Source organism: Cynocephalus volans, chromosome 16 (assembly GCF_027409185.1).
Source record: "Cynocephalus volans isolate mCynVol1 chromosome 16, mCynVol1.pri, whole genome shotgun sequence".
Lineage (NCBI taxonomy): Eukaryota > Metazoa > Chordata > Mammalia > Dermoptera > Cynocephalidae > Cynocephalus > Cynocephalus volans.
Genome location: NC_084475.1, coordinates 39,480,378 through 39,498,480, shown reverse-complemented (window position 1 = coordinate 39,498,480; position 18,103 = coordinate 39,480,378). Strand labels below are relative to the sequence as shown.

The window sequence follows — 18,103 nt, the reverse complement described above, 5'->3', positions numbered from 1 at the left end:
TTAAACCTTGGGTTGTATTTCATACAAAGAAGGAACTGTATAGGTTGGTTACAAGACAATCTTGAGGGAAAAAACCACCTCTCCAAAAGTGATTATAAAATTTAGAAAACTTTAAACTTTGTCCTATAAAAATGAATGGTACCTTTTTTTCACTCTTTCTAGTGGGGTGGGGAGCGTGGAAGAAGGCAAAAAAGCACAGCTGAGTGAAATATTTGTTGTTTTACTGTTTGACATCTGAACCAAAGCATTCACAATACTTGATATACTTTGAAGAGAATCATATACTATAGTCTTAGACATAACCACAGAACAAGCAGAACAATTAAAACTACATAAGGCCTTAAAATATATCCACAGCGTGTATTATTTCAATATTCATTCATTTACAAATTAGACTACATACCGTGAATTTTATTTTTTTTCTTTCATTGTTTTATTCAGGCAGGATTCATTCAAGGAAAGGCAACTTAGTTTTTGTGTGTGTGAGCTTTATTTTTTTACTATATTGGTTAATATAAAAGTTATGAATTAAATGTTTTCTTATCTCCTGTATCCAGAAGCAGATCCGTGAAATTCTCAGATAGTAAATCTAAAATAGGTCCTATTCTTAAAAATAGCCAAAGTGAAAAGGGACCAAATAGCCAGTCAGTTTGTGGTCTTGAAGAACTAATGGACTTTCAGGTTTTCATATAACGAAGAGCACTGCAATTCTATGAGATTTGTCAAAATTTAAAACATTGCATACAAAACCATTTTTGAAGATCTACATGCCTTTCAAATGACCAAAATGAAAATTTTAAGTAGTTGCCTCACAGTGCCAACCGTATAACTCAAAACTAGCCAAAATCCAGTGTTATCTTGACTTCTTTTACAAGGTAACTAATTGGTAAATTAACAGATGGCATAAAAATTAAGACTTACATCATTTTTTTTTTGTAAAGATAAATGTATGATAACAAGAGAATACAGAAAATTCCATGTATTATACAATAAAATGACCGTTTAAACCTCTATCCCTATACAACAGGGTTTAGGTCAACTCTAGTGAACTTACATGTTTTCTTTTCTTTCTTTCTTTCTTTCTTTTTTTTTTTTTACAGTTTATGAGTACTTAATTGCTTTAGATATACAGCTGTTTTGGAAAAGAATATTACATTTGTATACCAGGATAAGATTTAGTACACTGAGATGTTTTAAAAATATTTATAAATTTGTTTCTGATATGCAAAAGCATTTGGCAATACTTTCACAGCATTTGATTTTATAGAATTAAAATTTCATACAGTACTCATCTTGATGTTTTAAAAAAAATTCACAGAAAAAATATAAATTATACAGCCTGACTGCATGATACTGTTACTTCCAGTTTCTAGTTCTGGTAATTTAAACCCTCATTAAGTCTGTTAACAAATCATTACCTGTACATTTATGAAGGCAACTGACATGATTTGCAAACAAAACCTTCAGGTTTTATGTTATTTGCTGAAGAGTGCAGTTCATCAAGAAAAGACTCAGTATGCAAACTTACAGAATTTTACAAATTTACCAGTTCCTGTGACACAAACTGTTTCAACCTTTCAAGGTATTGTCCATAAAGTTCCACATCATTGTGACCTGCTCCTTCAACCCACAGAGGCTCCACAGGTCTTTGGCAACGCTCAAACAACGCGAGGCCATGTGAAAAGTCAATGACTTCATCTTCAGTCCCATGAATTATTAATACTGGAGAGGTTATTTTAGAGATTTTGTCAATGCTGTAGGGAAAGAGGAAGGGGGAAAAAAGTCAATAAATTAACTATGCAAAGGAACATAAAACAAATTTTCTTGTGTTGTATCAGACAGATAATTCAAATAGCAGAACTACATAATAAATCAGTTCAGAAGGGACAGATGTTTTTTGGATTTTGAATAAGATTTAAAAGTTGCCTTTTACATACTCCCTGACTTCAGCTCATCTGAGGAAGTTATTTTTTAAGGTTTGCAGCTATTTTATTTACAAGTATACATTTAACAGTGAAATAAACACTGAACCTAGTTAACAGTAGTGTAACAATATGTGCCATTTTGATGATTACATTACTTAAACAATAAGATAAACTGAAAAAATTAATGCTGATAAAATTCTTGGCCATAATATTAAGAAATACATCATATAAACTGAAACTATGATTGCTTAAAATTTGAAAATATAAGTGATTGAACATTTGGACAGAGTCAAGAGTTTAATATAATCTGATAGGGTGGAGATGAAAAAAACCCTTCTGACTCAAACGTTATCTTTCAGGTTAAAAAAAAGAAAAAAGCAACCTAGTTTATCTTAAAGGATAATGGGCAGTTTGCTGCTTCAGGTAGAACAGATTCCCAGTGTCCTCAGGTTTTGCAACAGAATTACACCACTGAGCACAAAGACTTTGTGAAGCTGCCCATCTATTTTTTCTGCCTCCAAAATTATCCATCTAAAAACATCAACAGCAGTCTGATTTTCTTTAGCAGAAGATTCCAAGAAAGTTACCTTTATGCACTTGTGTTTTGCATTCAATGTTATTGTCACCCTTAGTGTGCTTTTCTAGTGTTGGTTTTTAGCAGAGAAAGTTAGGTTTCAAGGGGAGGAGGAAACTAAGGACCATTTCAAACTTCATCACTTTCTGTACTTGTTTTATTCCTTCTTCTTCCTAATCTTCTACTAAAATGACAGCAAAATGTTTTATGTTTTTTGTTCTTGTTTGAATAAACTCATAAAAACAGGGATAATGTAATAAAATATAACAAACTTTTGGAGCTGGAAAGCAGATGAATGTGTGAGACAACTGATTAAAAGGATGGAAGAGGGCTGGCCCGTTAGCTCACTACAGTGCGTGGTGCTGGTAACACCAAGGTCAAGAGTTCGGATCCCCTTACCATCCAGCTGCCGAAAAACAAGCAGACAAAAAAAGGACAGGAGAAAACCCAACTTTAATCAGATAGAAAGTGGTAAAGGGAAGAAACAACCCAATTTATACCAAAGAAAACCCTAGAAAGCAAAGGAATTGCCATGGGAATGAAGGTGGGTGCATGAAATAGGATTTGTTTGAAGTCTGTTTAAGAAATTGTTAGCCCCTTCTTTCCCAGGTCCCTTCTGCTCTTTATGCAGCTGGGTAGCTGCTCTCTCTCAAGACTGGAGGGGTCTGTGAGCTAGGGCTCTGCCAGACAGAGTTTAGGGCAGAGCTACTATAGACACCAAGGTAATATGACTGCTGTGAACCCATTTCCCTGCTTGGCTCCTAGAGTGCTGGCAGCCAGGCCTTCACTCTCCAAGATGGAGTTTTAGAGAAAGCCTTCTTTGGAGATTATATCAGATCAGCTCTTTAGTCTCTCACTCCTACACATCGGCAGACAATCAAGAATTATCAGACATCAGAGAAGAGTACTTCAAATATGAGAGAGAGATCAAAATAAATAATTTCAAAAAGGTAGCTTAGAGGAGACAGGAAGACAGAGAAGAAACCCTACCAACAAACAACTCTTTTAAAAAATCCTTGGAAAGAGAGATAAGACTTTATAACTAAAATGGGAATAAAATCTTGAAAATGGGAAAACCATCAATGAAATAATTTGAGGCTGAATTTGGTAAGAAAAAATACTTGTTGTAGTGGATTGAGTTATGTCCCTCCCAAACTCACGAAGCTTGAACTGTGTCTTCCAAGTTTTATGTATTAGAAACTTAGCCCCCACTGTGACTGTTAAGAGGGTGGGAAATGCTATTATGGTGATTAAAAGGTGGAGCCTTGAAGAGGTGATTGGATTGTAGGACTGTGCTGTAGTGAATGGATTAAAATGGTGGTCAGGGGTGTAGTTCTGAGGACTTTAAAAGAAGAGGAGAGTCTGTCTCTCTCTGCTCTCTCTGCTTCAACCATCTTGCAATGTGAGACCCCTGGGTCATTGTCACCACCACCAGATGGACTTTGGACTTCCCAGCCTCAGTAACTGTAAGCAATGTCATTTTTCCTTATAAATCACCCAGTTTCAGGTACTTTGTTAGAAGCAACAGAAACAGACTAATATGTTTGCTATCCAAAAGATGTTCAATAGTAGAGGAATTAAAACTTAAAAAAAAAATGAACTGAGATTGGTGGGGGTGGTAAAGTGGGAGAGGGAGGAGGGAAAGGGAGGAACTGGTAAAGGACCATGAAAATCAATTGCATTGTATAATGATAAAACAAAACAAAAACCCCAATACAACAAAAAAAGTATAATATTCTTCAAATAGTTTATTGTTAGTGCTGCTCTTTTGGTATGTCAGATGAAAGAGGGAGCTAGACAGAGATGTAAGTTGGCAATAGTTATCACCTCAAATACTTCCCTACCATTTCAATCATTTAGCTGGATAGAAGCAGTATAATGCATATACCTACCATTATCTAAAACCAAAACAAAATAAAAACTTAAAAACCAAAAACTTTCTACAGTCTGCTCTAGCTTCCCCACTAAAGTGATCCCTTACTGGCTAAAAAATTTGTTTTGAAATGAGCCTTGCTATTCTTATAGAGAACCAAGTGATGACTTGATCTTTGGCCCATCTGTCATTCACAAAAAAAATCCTTTGTATCATCACCAATTGGTGAAAGGAAAGAAGTTGAAAGTTGGCCAGCTTCTGCCTTCTAACTTTGAGAAAAACAGGCTATCAATTTTTTCTCCACTGTCTTGAGAAACATGAAGAAATAGCTACCTTTCTTTCAAATCCATCTAATACTGTGCATTTGCAGACTTTGTGGTGGCAATACTTACTCTAGTTCATTTAAGACTTGACTTTTTTGCAATTCACTTCTTTTCTAAATTAGATATCATTCACTCATTTCCCCCTCTACTTGTTCCTCTCCTCCAATATTGTGTGAACTCACTGAACAGCACCATCACCCATTAGCAGCTCAAGGCTTAAACCTGGGAGTCACAGCACCTTTCATATGGATTGCTATCACTCCAACACCCTCTTCACAAATTAGTATTTCACAATTTCTGTGTGCTAATATATGTACCAAAGAAGTTCATGGCCAAGTGAACTGTGTCATAAATACTTTAAATTTTTTGTTTTTGTTTTGGTGGTAGGCCAGTAAGGGGATCAAACCCTTGACTTTGGTATTATCAACACCATGCTCTCCCAAGTGAGCTAACCAGCCAGCCCTTGAGGCAGGAATACTTTAAGTGACAGAAACAAAATTCCCTAAATAGTTTCTTGATATTAATCTAATTTGAATATTGCTACTTACTTTGGGAATGCATCAAAGCAGTAGGTCTTCTTGGTATCAGGAAAAGCAACTCGCATTCCTGAGGTCAAAGGAGAATGAAGAATAACAGCAGCACTCTCATATCGAGCAGCAAGATCCACAGATGGTACAGTCCCTATACTTTGGCCATATATAATCACATTTTCAGGGCGAATGCCATACCTACAAAGTTCAAAAGTTAAAAAAAAAAAAAAGTTTAACTGGTATGAAGTGTTCCATCACTCTTAAGGATTTGTTCTTAGAATGACTTGGAATAAGATGTCAACTAATTTATATTTAAAATTTAAGTTTCTTAGTCATCATCATCATTTTTTTTTTTTTTTGTGTCTTTTTTGTGACTGGTACCCAGCCAGTGAGCACACCGGCCATTCCTATATAGGATCCAAACCCGCGGCGGGAGCGTCGCTGCGCTCCCAGCGCCGCACTCTCCCGAGTGCGCCATGGGGTCGGCCCCATCACCATCATTTTTAATGCTACAATAAGATCTGTATTCTCAGTTTATTTCACCTGTTTCAAATTGAATGTTTTTGAAAAATAATTGCTGAAGTGATGTAAGCTTTCAATCTTAAGAAATGCATTTATTAAATCGTTTATCATGCAATAGTAATTCACAACCTAGCATACTGTTGACTAACTTTGGAACACATTTATATCACTAGTATTTTAATGGACTGTGTTGAATGAATATATAACATTTATTTTCCATTCAATGTAACAAAAGTTCGCTATTTCTCCAGACATCAAGAGTGGCTCACTTTATTTCCCGAAATTGGTCATACTGATGAAATGCTATAGTTTCTGTACAGAATGAATAAAATATGTACAGTTTTAGTCAAAAGCAAATTACTACTTTTCTTGAAATTTGCCTTTCTTTAGTCATAGAAATGGACTACTGTTTGAAAAGATGAATGGATAAGGCCCAGGGTTCGATCCCTATACTGGCCAGCCGCCCACCTCCAAAAATAAAAAAAAGATGAACAGATAAATGAGAATTCCAAACACTGTATGACTCAGTTAATTATGAATAAACTTCATGCTAAAATCTCAAGAGTACAGTTTTATACCCTTTAAAACTGCTACAGACTCAATAAATATTTACTGGGTACCTACTAAGTTCTAGGAACTGTTACTTGTCTACAGTATAATTGTCCCAAGTATAAACTACAGCAAATGTAAGTGAGGTGCTACAGGAGCTAATGAATGTGGGATTAAGGATTACACTAACATTAAGTATGCCTTTCCACGTAGAAGGCAGACAGCAGCTACTTCTGGCAGATAAGTGTCATTTGCACAACAGCTTCTAGTCTTTTGGAAAGGTAAGAGAGCTTTCTGAGAATCTGAACATTCACCAGAAAAGAGCAAAGCAAACTGTCTATGTGTTCACTTCTAGAGGCACAAGACTATTTCAACTATCCAAGCAGTGACACACCTTCCTGTAATTTCTTCCAATCAACCCTAGACAAGCATTTGGATATGACCCAGAGGTGGTGTTCCATGTACTCCAGACCGACTCTAAATGTGAGTAAACCGAGAAAAGCTTTTTTCTTTACAACAGTCCTAGTTGTATATACTTCACAGGAATGAAGAAATTAGGAGAATGAATATTTGCAGCATCACAACGCTTGAGGCTGCATTATTGCTGTCAGCAGAATAGCAGCACTATTGGTGGCAACTCTGGGATTTGGGCTAAAGCTAGAAATGGCAAGGCTCTAGACAGAGTAGCAGGGGCAGCTGCCAGTTAAGCAGGGGAATCAACATAATACAATTTCAGAGTTAGAAAGGGCTTCAGAGACCATCTAATGCAGTCCAGCTGCTTAATAAGCAGATGTTCAGACTCACAGTGAGTTAGTGACAGACCTATAATTAGAACCCAGGTATACTGACTCCCAGTCCAGTGCTTTTGCCATTACAGCACACAGACAAAGAGCTCAAAGACTGTGAGAGAAGGCTGCAGAGTGACTATCAGGCACTTATTTTCTGTTGGTCCATCAGAAAGTCAGAAACTGGGATTAGAGATATCCAATTTTCCTGAAAAGGAGATCTTTCAAATAATAATAATTTAAAAGTTCATCATTTATTTTCCCCTTCCTGGTTACTTAAGTCTTAACTTTTTATATTTATCAGGTAGTTCTAATTACACATATTTTTGTAGATAACAGAACTCCAGAACAAGAAAGGATCTTGAAGATCATTTACTCAACCTCTTCATTAAACAAAGGCTCAGAGAAGTTAAGTAAATTTCCCAAGACTACCTACACTTACTAACTCTTCCAAATGTATTTATGGGTCAACATAAGAGAAAATATAAGTCTAAGATCCTAAAATACAAATGCTAAAATAGTTATGTGGGGTTATTTAGAAGTTTATATATTCTGCTTTTGTTCCTCATTAATACTGGTTATCAAATGTGTTCTAAAAAAGATTAATTTATCAAGACTGGGAGTCATTTTAGAAGATTCCTTTAAATTGGTATATGACAAGGTAAAAAAATAAAAAATAGTAAAGCTGACTACTTAGAAGAAGGGACCTTTTTTTTTAAACATAGAGATAGCATACTGAACGGGATACTAATATGTTTTGTTTGAATAAAGTTATCCTTCTGTGTTACTTAGAAGCATCAATAATGAAGGCTATCTGTTTTAACTTAGCACCCTTTAAAACCATACTATTCCATGGAAGTTATACTTTAAAAGTGTGAACATAGTACTTGAATTATATCTCAATAAAACTATCATTTTATAGTACTTTCGGTAGTTCTCATACTAAATTCAACTGGCTGACTCTGATAAGTAGGTATTCTTTTTTTTTTTTTTCGTTCTTTTTTAAAAGGCCTGATAGAACTGATATCAATACAACTGAAAAAGACTTTGATCTACACCATCCTCCTACCTCTTTCCATCTATATTTTTCTTACTTTTCAAATTCATGTCTTCATGTTATTTCAACTGATCTAAGAATCCTTTTTTACATAGAACTCTGCTATGAGAGCATAACTTTATTATATTTCTTGGAGTGGGAAATGATTTAGGCCCATTAATAAAATGGAGGGGGTTCTTCTCCTTGACTAATTGAAACCATTAATATTTATCATTAAATCAGAAACACTGAGTTTTCTTTATGTCCTCTAGCTTCAGTTTAAAATACTCAGGCAGCTTATCAATGTAGTAATATGAGGAATGGCTTATATAAAGATATCTTTCTTTTTTTTTTTTTAAGATATCTTTCTATTTATTGTACACTAACTTGACTGATGAGAAAATAGTCTACAAAATTGTGATTAAAAAAGATTTATAAGTATCCTGGTGACTGGAAAGGACTAATGCAATTTTTAGTTCCCCCAAACATATTCTCTGTTGAAATCAAAGAATAACTGGCATAGTAAGAAAATTTTCTTAAGCAATTTATCATAACATTACTTTTCTTTTTTTTTAATACTTGAAATCATCTGTCCAGATTTTAGGAATCCAGAATGTAAAGTAAAATCTCACTTTTACAGGATGAATTCTTTAAAAATGGTCCCAATATATCTTTAAGTAGCACCTTCCAAGAGATGATTAAATAAAATAATACAAGCTCTGGCTTAGGACTTTACTAAAAAGAAACCCAGCCTCTTACACTGTTAATGACAGATCAAGAGAATGATTAGCTAAATCACTGTTTTCTCTCATTCCCTTGAAACACTGCAACTTTGAAAAAAACATTTTTATATCACACCCCAAGAAAGTTGTAAAACCAAACGCTTGTCATTTAAAAAAAAATCATACAGACACACATTAACATAGACACATAAACCTGAACAGTCTTATAAAATTTTTTTTTTGCTAATATATGAAATTTAAAATTGCAGTCCAAAAGTTTAACAATTCATAGGTACATATTGGTAAATATAATCTATATAGCAGTTCAAGATGTGTGATAAAAACAGCTTTTTTTCTATTCTTATGCAGGTTAATTTTAGTTAATCACTACAAGTGTGAAAAATAATTTCCAATCACAATTTACCTTGTCCTAAGAGCAAGCCAAGCAGCTTCAATGTCTGCATACAAGTTCTTCTCTGTTGGTTTCCCAGAACTTGCACCATATCCAGAATAATCATATGAGAATATATTACAATTAATCCGTGATCCCAGTCCTATGTAAAAGCTGCTCATCTGACCAAGATCAACAGCATTTCCATGTGAGAAGAGTAAAGTGTATTTGGCATTGGGTGAGCAACGCACAAACATACAGGCAATTCTGTTGCCTTTACTGGTTCTAGTCATGAAACACTCAATAGCATCTTTTTCTCTAGAAGAGTACTGCCAGTCTGCTCGTTCTGACAGATGTAAAGTCCAGCGGCTTCCACTTTCATCACACATCAGTGTGTAAGTTGGATCAGGCGGCAAAAATGCTAATTTTGAAGCAATTTTCCCTGGACAAGGTGGACAGCAGAAGAGGCAACATAGCTCACTAAATGAAAGATTATTCATCTTCTGGAAAAGAAAAAGAGATAGCAAATGTTTTAGTAACTGAATGTGGATTCTACATTCTCATAAAATAGAAGATTAAAACAAAAACACAGCTAAATTTTATTGGTGGTCAATGTCTATTACTATTATTTCAAGTATCCTCCTCAAAAGATTTTTGGCATCTTTCTTGAAATACTTCACATCCTAGGGTGAGGCAAATATTTCTGACCATTAACTAGATAGACTAAAATATTATATGACATGTCTCAAATAGTAGTGATTTTCTCATTTAGCAAAAATGTGAAAAAATAGATAGTATTTATTGTTTCTCCACAAATAACAATACAGAAGGTATGAAACATCTTTAGAGTAGTTTGTAATTTCTGTGTAACTCAGTGAAATTCTTAGAACCTCAAGAAGAAGTGAGGAATTTAACATGATAAAGTAATAATAATAGCATTTATGAAGCACATTTGTCAGGCACTGTGCTAAGTGCTCTATGTGTATTACTTTGTTTAATCCTCAAAACAACCCTCTAAGTTGGTCTGGGAAAAGAAACTTGCACAGGGTGAAGCAGTGGTGGAATTAGGATTTGACCACAGGCTCAGTCATTATCTTTACTGGGACACACTGCCTCAAGACTTAGTTTGTCTCAGAAGACTATCATTCTAGCCACAATGCCAGGGAATAACCTATAAAACATAGAAATGTAAGTATGTGTGCATGTATGCAATTATTGCCCAAACTAAAAGCGCTATAATATAAAGTTTATTAGAAAAAAAGGGTGCTAAAATCTGCTAAAGGTAAAATTCTCAACCTACCACTTACTAGCTAATTATTTACTTCTTTGACCCTCATTTTCTTTGTAAGTGAGGAAAATACCTACACTGAATTGTGAAGATCAAATATGATGATGTAGTAAAGGCATATAATAAAGGGACAACCGTACAGTTGGCACATTCAAGAATAGTCCACTTTCTCCTATACCTTTTTTCATTAATATTTTTAGAAGTATCCACCTCATATTAACACAGGGACCAAAAAAAAAAAAAAGTAATACTTGTTTGCTCCACCAACATTTCCTTCTATCTTGTCCTTTCTCAAACTCCTATCTTTTTAACAGAAGTAGACTACTGCCCAGTTCCAGACAGAAGGCATTCAAAACAAACACCCAAGAATTTGGTGGCACTCAATTTTCTCCAAATAATGTCGATACAAGAATAGGAAAAAATATATAAAACTATACCAAAAATGGAAAAGAACCACCTAAGGGGACTGACTAAAGAGTTGAGAATATTTGGAAAGAAAGGAATACCCTTTTCACTCACTGCTGAATTGAAATATATCCTATAATGCTCAATACAGATGTGTTAATTTCCCAGGGTAAACTAATTAAGTAGAAAAATGCAGCAAAAACAGCACAGAGGGAGAACAAGGGTAGGTATGACATAAAAGGCTTCAAAAGATAAGGAACAAAGGTCAAGGGTTTGTATCCCTGTACCAGCCAGTGCCAAAAAAAAAAAAAAAAAAAAAGTAAGGGAAAGGTAGAAAAATGTCTTAGCTATTTGAAAACACTTTTGTTATTCTACCTTTATGAGGAGTCTTCAAAAAAGTTCACGGAAGGATTTCTATTATCTTTTAATTCCATTTTTTCATGGACTTCCGGAAGTACCCTTGTATTTCCATTCAGCCTTCAAAATAAAGTAGCTGAATAAGTTAATGTTTTAGTCTGGTTGGAACAAGAATTAGATAAAACAGAAATGACATGTAGGTGTCACCTCTAGTGCTAACTCTAAGTGGCTCCATGAAGTATTGGACAAGAATGATTCTGAGGGCATGCACAGGGCATAGCAAGCAAAGAATAAGTGATAAAGAACCTGGTGAAGATGATGGCAGTGAAGGGAGTTCAAAGAGTCTGGGCCAGAGGAGAAGATGACCTGGAGAAAGAAGATAAGAAGAAGGTACATCAATGGTGTCTGTTGAATAATCTGCCTGTGGTTATTTCTCATCCCCAATTACCTCACATGTCATCTGTCAACTGCTGACCCAAAACAGCCTATTAAAAGCATATTTCTAAGTAAACTGTTATAGCTAGATATGGTCCTATAATTTACCTCTTTAACTTTTATACACTATGATGAACTAGTTTGGAAATAAACCTGGTTGACTAAAAACATATATATAATGCTACAGAGATGCTTCCAGGGATGAACACTGAAGCAACGAAGCAGAAAGGAGAAAAGCTGCAAAGCCAGGGCGTAGTCTCATGAAAGACAACCTCATCTTCTTAATGGTGGTCAAAGAAATGATTCCCACCTCCAATGCCCCAGAGCCAGGTAACAGGGAGCCACTTGATGACAACTTGTGAACTATTGTTTTCCTAATCACAGGCTTGGTATAGGGCAGCCACACAGACCTACTTAAAAAAGTTATTTTCTCCTTTTCTGAATGTTTGAAAAACTTCACAATAAAAAGTATAAACAAAGCCAATGAACTTTAGTAAGATCTAAACAAGTTATTGAGGGAAAACATCTTATTCTTGATGAAAAATTCACTGAAAAAGCTTGTTAAATTCAGATAATTTTAAGTCCAACTTGTTCTTATAAAATTCATATGAATAAAAATATTATTTACTAGTCATTTCTTGGCCAAAAGAAATGTCTGTTCATTTCTTGAACAGACAAGGCAGTGAATAATCCTAGGGGGAAAAAAGATAACACATTTGGCAAGGTCCAGGGTTCAATCCCTGTTACTGGCCCACTGCCAACCCCTCCCAACCCCCCCCAAAACCAAAAAGAACAAAAAACCAAATTGAACAATTTACATCAGAAGTAACAAATATTTTTTTTTTTTTTTTTTTTTTTTTTTTTGTCTTTTTCGTGACCAGCACTCAGCCAGTGAGCGCACTGGCCATTCCTATATGGGATCCGAACCCGGGTCGGGAGCGTCGCCGCGCTCCCAGCGCAGCACTCTACCAAGTGCGCCACAGGCTCGGCCCCCAAAAATTTTTTTAACTAGATAAAACAAGGATTTATAAAAAGTTAAAAAAAAAAAAAAAAAAAGGAAGAGATATATAACTCTTAATAAGTCATATATAGGGCTGGCCCATGGCTCACTTGGGAGAGTGTGGTGCTGATAACACCAAGTCAGGGGTTAAGGTCCCCTTACCGTCATCTTCTTTTAAAAAAAAAAAAAAAAAAAAAAAAAAGTCATATATAACCACCAGAAAAATGGTAGTTCACAGGCTACATCTAAAGTAATTATGGGGCCGGCCCGTGACGCACTCGGGAGAGTGCAGCGCTTGGGAGCACAGCGGCGCTCCCGCCGCGGGTTCGGATCCTATATAGGAATGGCCGGTGCACTCACTGGCTGAGTGCCGGTCACGAAAAAGACAAAAAAAAAGAAAAAAGAAGAAAAAAAAAATAAATAAAGTAATTATGGTTATTAATTACAAATGTCTAGCTTTTAATAAAGTGTCCAGAGAGAGTAAACACAAAGAAACAAGAAAAAACAAAATTAAGGGCAGACATCAACAAAATAGAGAACAAAAAGCAATAGAAAACCAAAAGCTGATTTTTAGAAAAAGCATCCACTATTTCATTTTTTTTTTTTTTTATCTTATAGTATAGTTTATTTATTTATTTATTTATTTTTTTTACAGCTTCCTTTTTTTTTAAAAAATTTTATTTTGTCTATATACATTGTAGCTGATTAATGCTCCCCATCCCCAAAACCTCCTTCCCTTCTCTCTCCCCCCCTCCCCCCAACCATGTCCTTTCTGTTTGTTTGTTGTATCAACTTCAAATAATTGTGGTTGTTATATCTTCTTCCCCCCCCCCCGTTTGTGTGTGTATGTGTGTATGTGTGTGTGTGAATTTATATATTAATTTTTAGCTCCCACCAATAAGTGAGAACATGTGGTATTTCTCTTTCTGTGCCTGACTTGTTTCACTTAATATAATTCTCTCGAGGTCCATCCATGTTGTTGCAAATGGCAGTATTTCATTCGTTTTTATAGCTGAGTAGTATTCCATTGTGTAGATGTACCACATTTTCCGTATCCACTCATCTGATGATGGGCATTTGGGCTGGTTCCAACTCTTGGCTATTGTAAAGAGTGCTGCGATAAACATTGGGGAACAGGTATACCTTCGACTTGATGATTTCCATTCCTCTGGGTATATTCCCAAGCATCCACTATTTCAAATAGCATATAACTTAATAAATACTGAGTATTTATTAAGTGTCAGGAACTATTTTAAACACTTCTCATATACTAGCTAATTTAATCCTTTCAACAACCTTCTGGCACAGGACTATCATTACATCCATTTTGCAACTGAGGAAACAAATGCACAGTAGTTATGTAACTTGCTTAAGTCACATAGCTGGTAAATTGTGGAACTGGTGAGAAGCAGAATGACTCGAGCCTGAACTCAATGACTATTTTGTGGAAAGGATACTCAGAAAAGACTGATTACAAGAAAGAGATAAGCAAATAAACAAAATACTAAATGAAAAAGGAGAAAGAGCTAGACAGTTTTTAAAAACAAAAGAATATTACGTGTCAATAACCTTGATAAAATGCATAAATTTCTTGAGTAATATAAAAGGACAAAATTGGCACAAGAAACGAAAGGTTAAAATGTGTAAGCAATTGTGAGAACTCAGATGGAAATCAAAGACCACCTCCATTCAAAGTACTTTCAAATAGTTGCTAGTCCAGAAAAGACAGAATATTGCCCAACAATCACTTTCTGAAGCTATTACACCCTTTATCCCAAAACTTAGTAAAGACTATATGAGAGAAAACTATAGGTCCATTTCACTTTAAACATGCACATGAAAACTTAAAAAAATTATAACCAATATATAAAGTGTATGTAAATACAAAGTGATCAACTTAAAAGACGAATGACAAATCTTCCAATGTTAAGCCAAACTCGCCACATTAAGGGACTACACAAGAAAAATCACAACCAAAACAAAAAACTATGTAGGAATTAATGTAAAATAGAATGTAAAAAGCTTTTATCAGAAAAATTTTAAACAAGAATCTAAGAAAAGGGTAAGAATGACACAATAGGGTTAAGAATATTAACTCTCCCAAAATTAGAAGTTCAAGATATTCCAATCAAAATTCCAGCAGAAAATTTTGAGGAACTCAAATTATAAAATTTATATAAAAGTATAAAAAAAGGTTTATAGAAAACCCAGAAAATTTATATGTGCTGCCGAAGCGAGCACCCAGAAAATGAAACTAAGAAAAAAACCTCCATTTATGATCAAGAAAAATAAAATACTTAGAATTTGTATTGAAACAAGGGACATAGAAAAGCCAAAGGACTCACACTTCCTGATTTCAAGACTTACTACAAAGCAATAGTAATTAAGACAGTATGGCATGGGCATAAGGATAGACAAATATATCTAAGGAATAGAACTGAGAAATCCAGAAATAATCACTAACATATATGGTTAATTTTGGAAAACAATTCAATGGGGAAAAAATAGTCTTTTCAACAAATGATGCATGATATCCACATGCAAAAGAACAAAATTTTACTCCTACTTCACATTTCATATAAAAATTAACTCAAAATGGGTCAAAGACTAAATGTAAGATCTAAGCTATAAAACTCTTAGAAGAAAATATAGGCATAAGTCTTTGTAACCTTGGATTAGAAAATGGTTTCTTAGATATGATGCTGAGAGCACAAGTAACAAAGAAAAAATATAGATAAATGAGATTCCAAAATTAAAAACTTTTGTGCTTCAAAGGACACCATCAAGGCAGTGAAAAGACAACCTACCAAATGGGAGGAAATATTTGTAAATGATATATCTAATGAGGGACTTGTAATTATATAAAGAACCCTTTCAATTCAAAAATAAAAAGGCAACCCAATCAACACATGGGCAAAGGATGTGAACAGACATTTCCGCAAAGTAAAGGAATGGCCAATAGGCATGTGAAAAGATGCTCTACATCATTATTCATTAGATACCACTTTGTAGCTACTAGGATGGCTATTATAAAAAAGACACATAATAATCAAGGTTGGCTAGGTCATGAAAAAACTAGAATCTTCATATACTGCTGGTGGGAAGTAAAATGGCATCTCCACTTAGGAAAACAGTCAAACAAAAACAAAAACAAAAACAAAACAGTTCCTCAAAGACTTAAACAGAGTTACCACTTGACCAAGTAATTTCAATCCCAAGAGAAATGAAAACCTATGTCCACACAAAAACTTGTACACAAGTGTTCACAGCAGCATTATTAATAGTTAAAAGGTGTAAACAATCCAAATGTTCACCAGCTGATAGATGGATAAACAAAATGTGGTATTATCCATACATTGGAATACTATTAGGTGATAAAAAGGAGTGAAATATTGATGCATATTATAACTTGGATGAACTATTGAAAAAATTATGCAAAGTGAAAGAAGTCAGTCACAAAAGACCATTTATTGCATGGTTTCATTTATATGAAATGTCCAGTATAGGCAAATCTGTAGAGACAGAAACTAGATTAGTGGTTGGCTAGGGCTGTGGGGGACAGGAGCACTGGAGAGTAATGGCTAAAGGGTTTCTTTTTGGGGTAATAAAAATGTTCTAAATTGATTTGGGTGGTGGCTGTACAACTCTGTAAATACATTAAACACACTGAATTGTGCATTTTAAATGGGTGAGCTTTATGGTATGTAAATTATATCTTGATAAAATTGTTATAAATAAATAAAATTCTATAGAGAGCTAAAGTAATTTTGAAAAAGAAAAGAACAAAGGTATGTATGTAGTAGGATAGCTGGAAATTTTTCCCCCCAGATATTAAGACAAATTATACAAAGGCAAAATAATAAAGACGGACTAGTACTGGCACAGAAACAAACAGACCTAGTAACAGAGGACAAGGACCATAAATGAACCCATATATAAATGGGAATACAGTATGACAAAGCTGGTTTCTCAATGCAGTAGGAAAGGATAGATTTAGTAGATTGGGCTGGGAAAACATTGGAAGATTTAGCTTCATTCAAATAAAGGATTTCTATTCAGTGAAAAATGGCCTGGGAAAGACAATTTCATCATCCAAAACTGTCAAAGAGTTAATACTTAAAGTATGAGGAACTTCAGCAAAAACAAGAAAACAAAACAAAATAGAACAACCCCCCCTCCACCTCCCGCCAGGTAACTCAAGGGAACAAACTGGCAAAAAATACAAATAGGTAATTCACAGAAAGAGAAATTCACATGGCTAACAAGTAAACAAAGAAAGTCTTAACCTCAACAACTATCAGATAAATGTAAGAAATAGTACTTCAAAACTATAAAAAAAAAAAAAAGGAAGTAATATGAAGTGTTTATGAGAATGAAAAAACAGGAATCTTTGTGAACTGCTTGGTAAGCCATTCTGCCTACCAGTGATCCAGAATCCCACTCTTGGGGTAAGCACGACAAAGACTTACACAGGTCCCTAAGGTAACATATACTAGGGTATTCACTGCAGCATTATTTGTGTCAGGGCATAAAAAGCAACATAGATTCCATCCCTGGGGAATTGAGTAAGTACATGTGTTGGATGCAGATAATGGAATACTACATAATCAGAAGCAATAACTTTGATGGCTGAAGCTTTAAAAATATAGTCCTGGCTAAGAAAAGCAAGGAACAAACTGAGATCTATAATACATTAACATAAATTAAAAACACACATGAACATTATATATCTTCAAGGACAAATACATATCTAAGGACGTGTATATCAGAGTATATGCTTAAGGGGAAATGGGGATGGAGTTTGAAGGGAAAGAATGAACAACAATTAAGTAAAACAAGAGAAGGGACTATGTTCATAGACTGATGATAATGTGCCATGAAGTAGACTAGAAGTTCCACAGGCAACAATCACGTTTGCTTACAACTAAACCTCTAGGGCCAAGCAAAGTACCTGACACATAGTAGGATTTCTAAATTTTTTGAATGAACAAGTTAGTAAAGTAATTAAACCTAAAAACTCTCAGCATCTAAGAAGCTCGCACAAAAGGTTAAAAAAACTTACATGTTAAGAAAGAATGCAAAAATGTTTTGTGACTGTAACTTAGGTTTCTTGTGTGTGGGGTAAAATACTCATAGAAGCAGTCAAAAATCTATGAATCTAGGGCCGAGCCCGTGGCGCACTTGGAAGAGTGCGGCGCTGGGAGCGCGGCGACGCTCCCGCTGCGGGTTCGGATCCTATATAGGACTGGCCGGTGCACTCACTGGCTGAGTACCGGTCACGAAAAAGACAAAAAAAAAAAAAAAAAAAAAAAAAAATCTATGAATCTAAATGGAGGAGGGGAGCCAGGTGGAAAAGCACTGCTAGTTAGTAAAATCATTCAGTGTAAT

At 34.9% G+C, this 18,103-nt stretch overlaps 1 protein-coding gene across 4 annotated transcripts in view; it reads right to left on the bottom strand.

The window, feature by feature from the left end:
* Window positions 1-231: 231 nt before the first annotated feature.
* Window positions 232-18,103, bottom strand: part of ABHD17B (abhydrolase domain containing 17B, depalmitoylase) — a 44,803-nt gene continuing 26,931 nt past the window's right edge. For 2 of the 4 annotated variants that reach the window (XM_063080774.1, XM_063080775.1), the window contains exons 2-5: window positions 11,587-11,646; window positions 9,264-9,733; window positions 5,244-5,423; window positions 232-1,754 (exon numbers count right to left, since the gene is read on the bottom strand). In XM_063080774.1, coding sequence (XP_062936844.1) covers window positions 1,535-1,754; window positions 5,244-5,423; window positions 9,264-9,730 — 867 coding nt within the window. In that variant the 5' untranslated portion in view covers window positions 9,731-9,733; window positions 11,587-11,646 and the 3' untranslated portion in view covers window positions 232-1,534. The remainder of the gene's footprint in view (window positions 1,755-5,243; window positions 5,424-9,263; window positions 9,734-11,586; window positions 11,647-18,103) is intronic. The other 2 variants (XM_063080776.1, XM_063080777.1) reach the window with 1 other exon arrangement.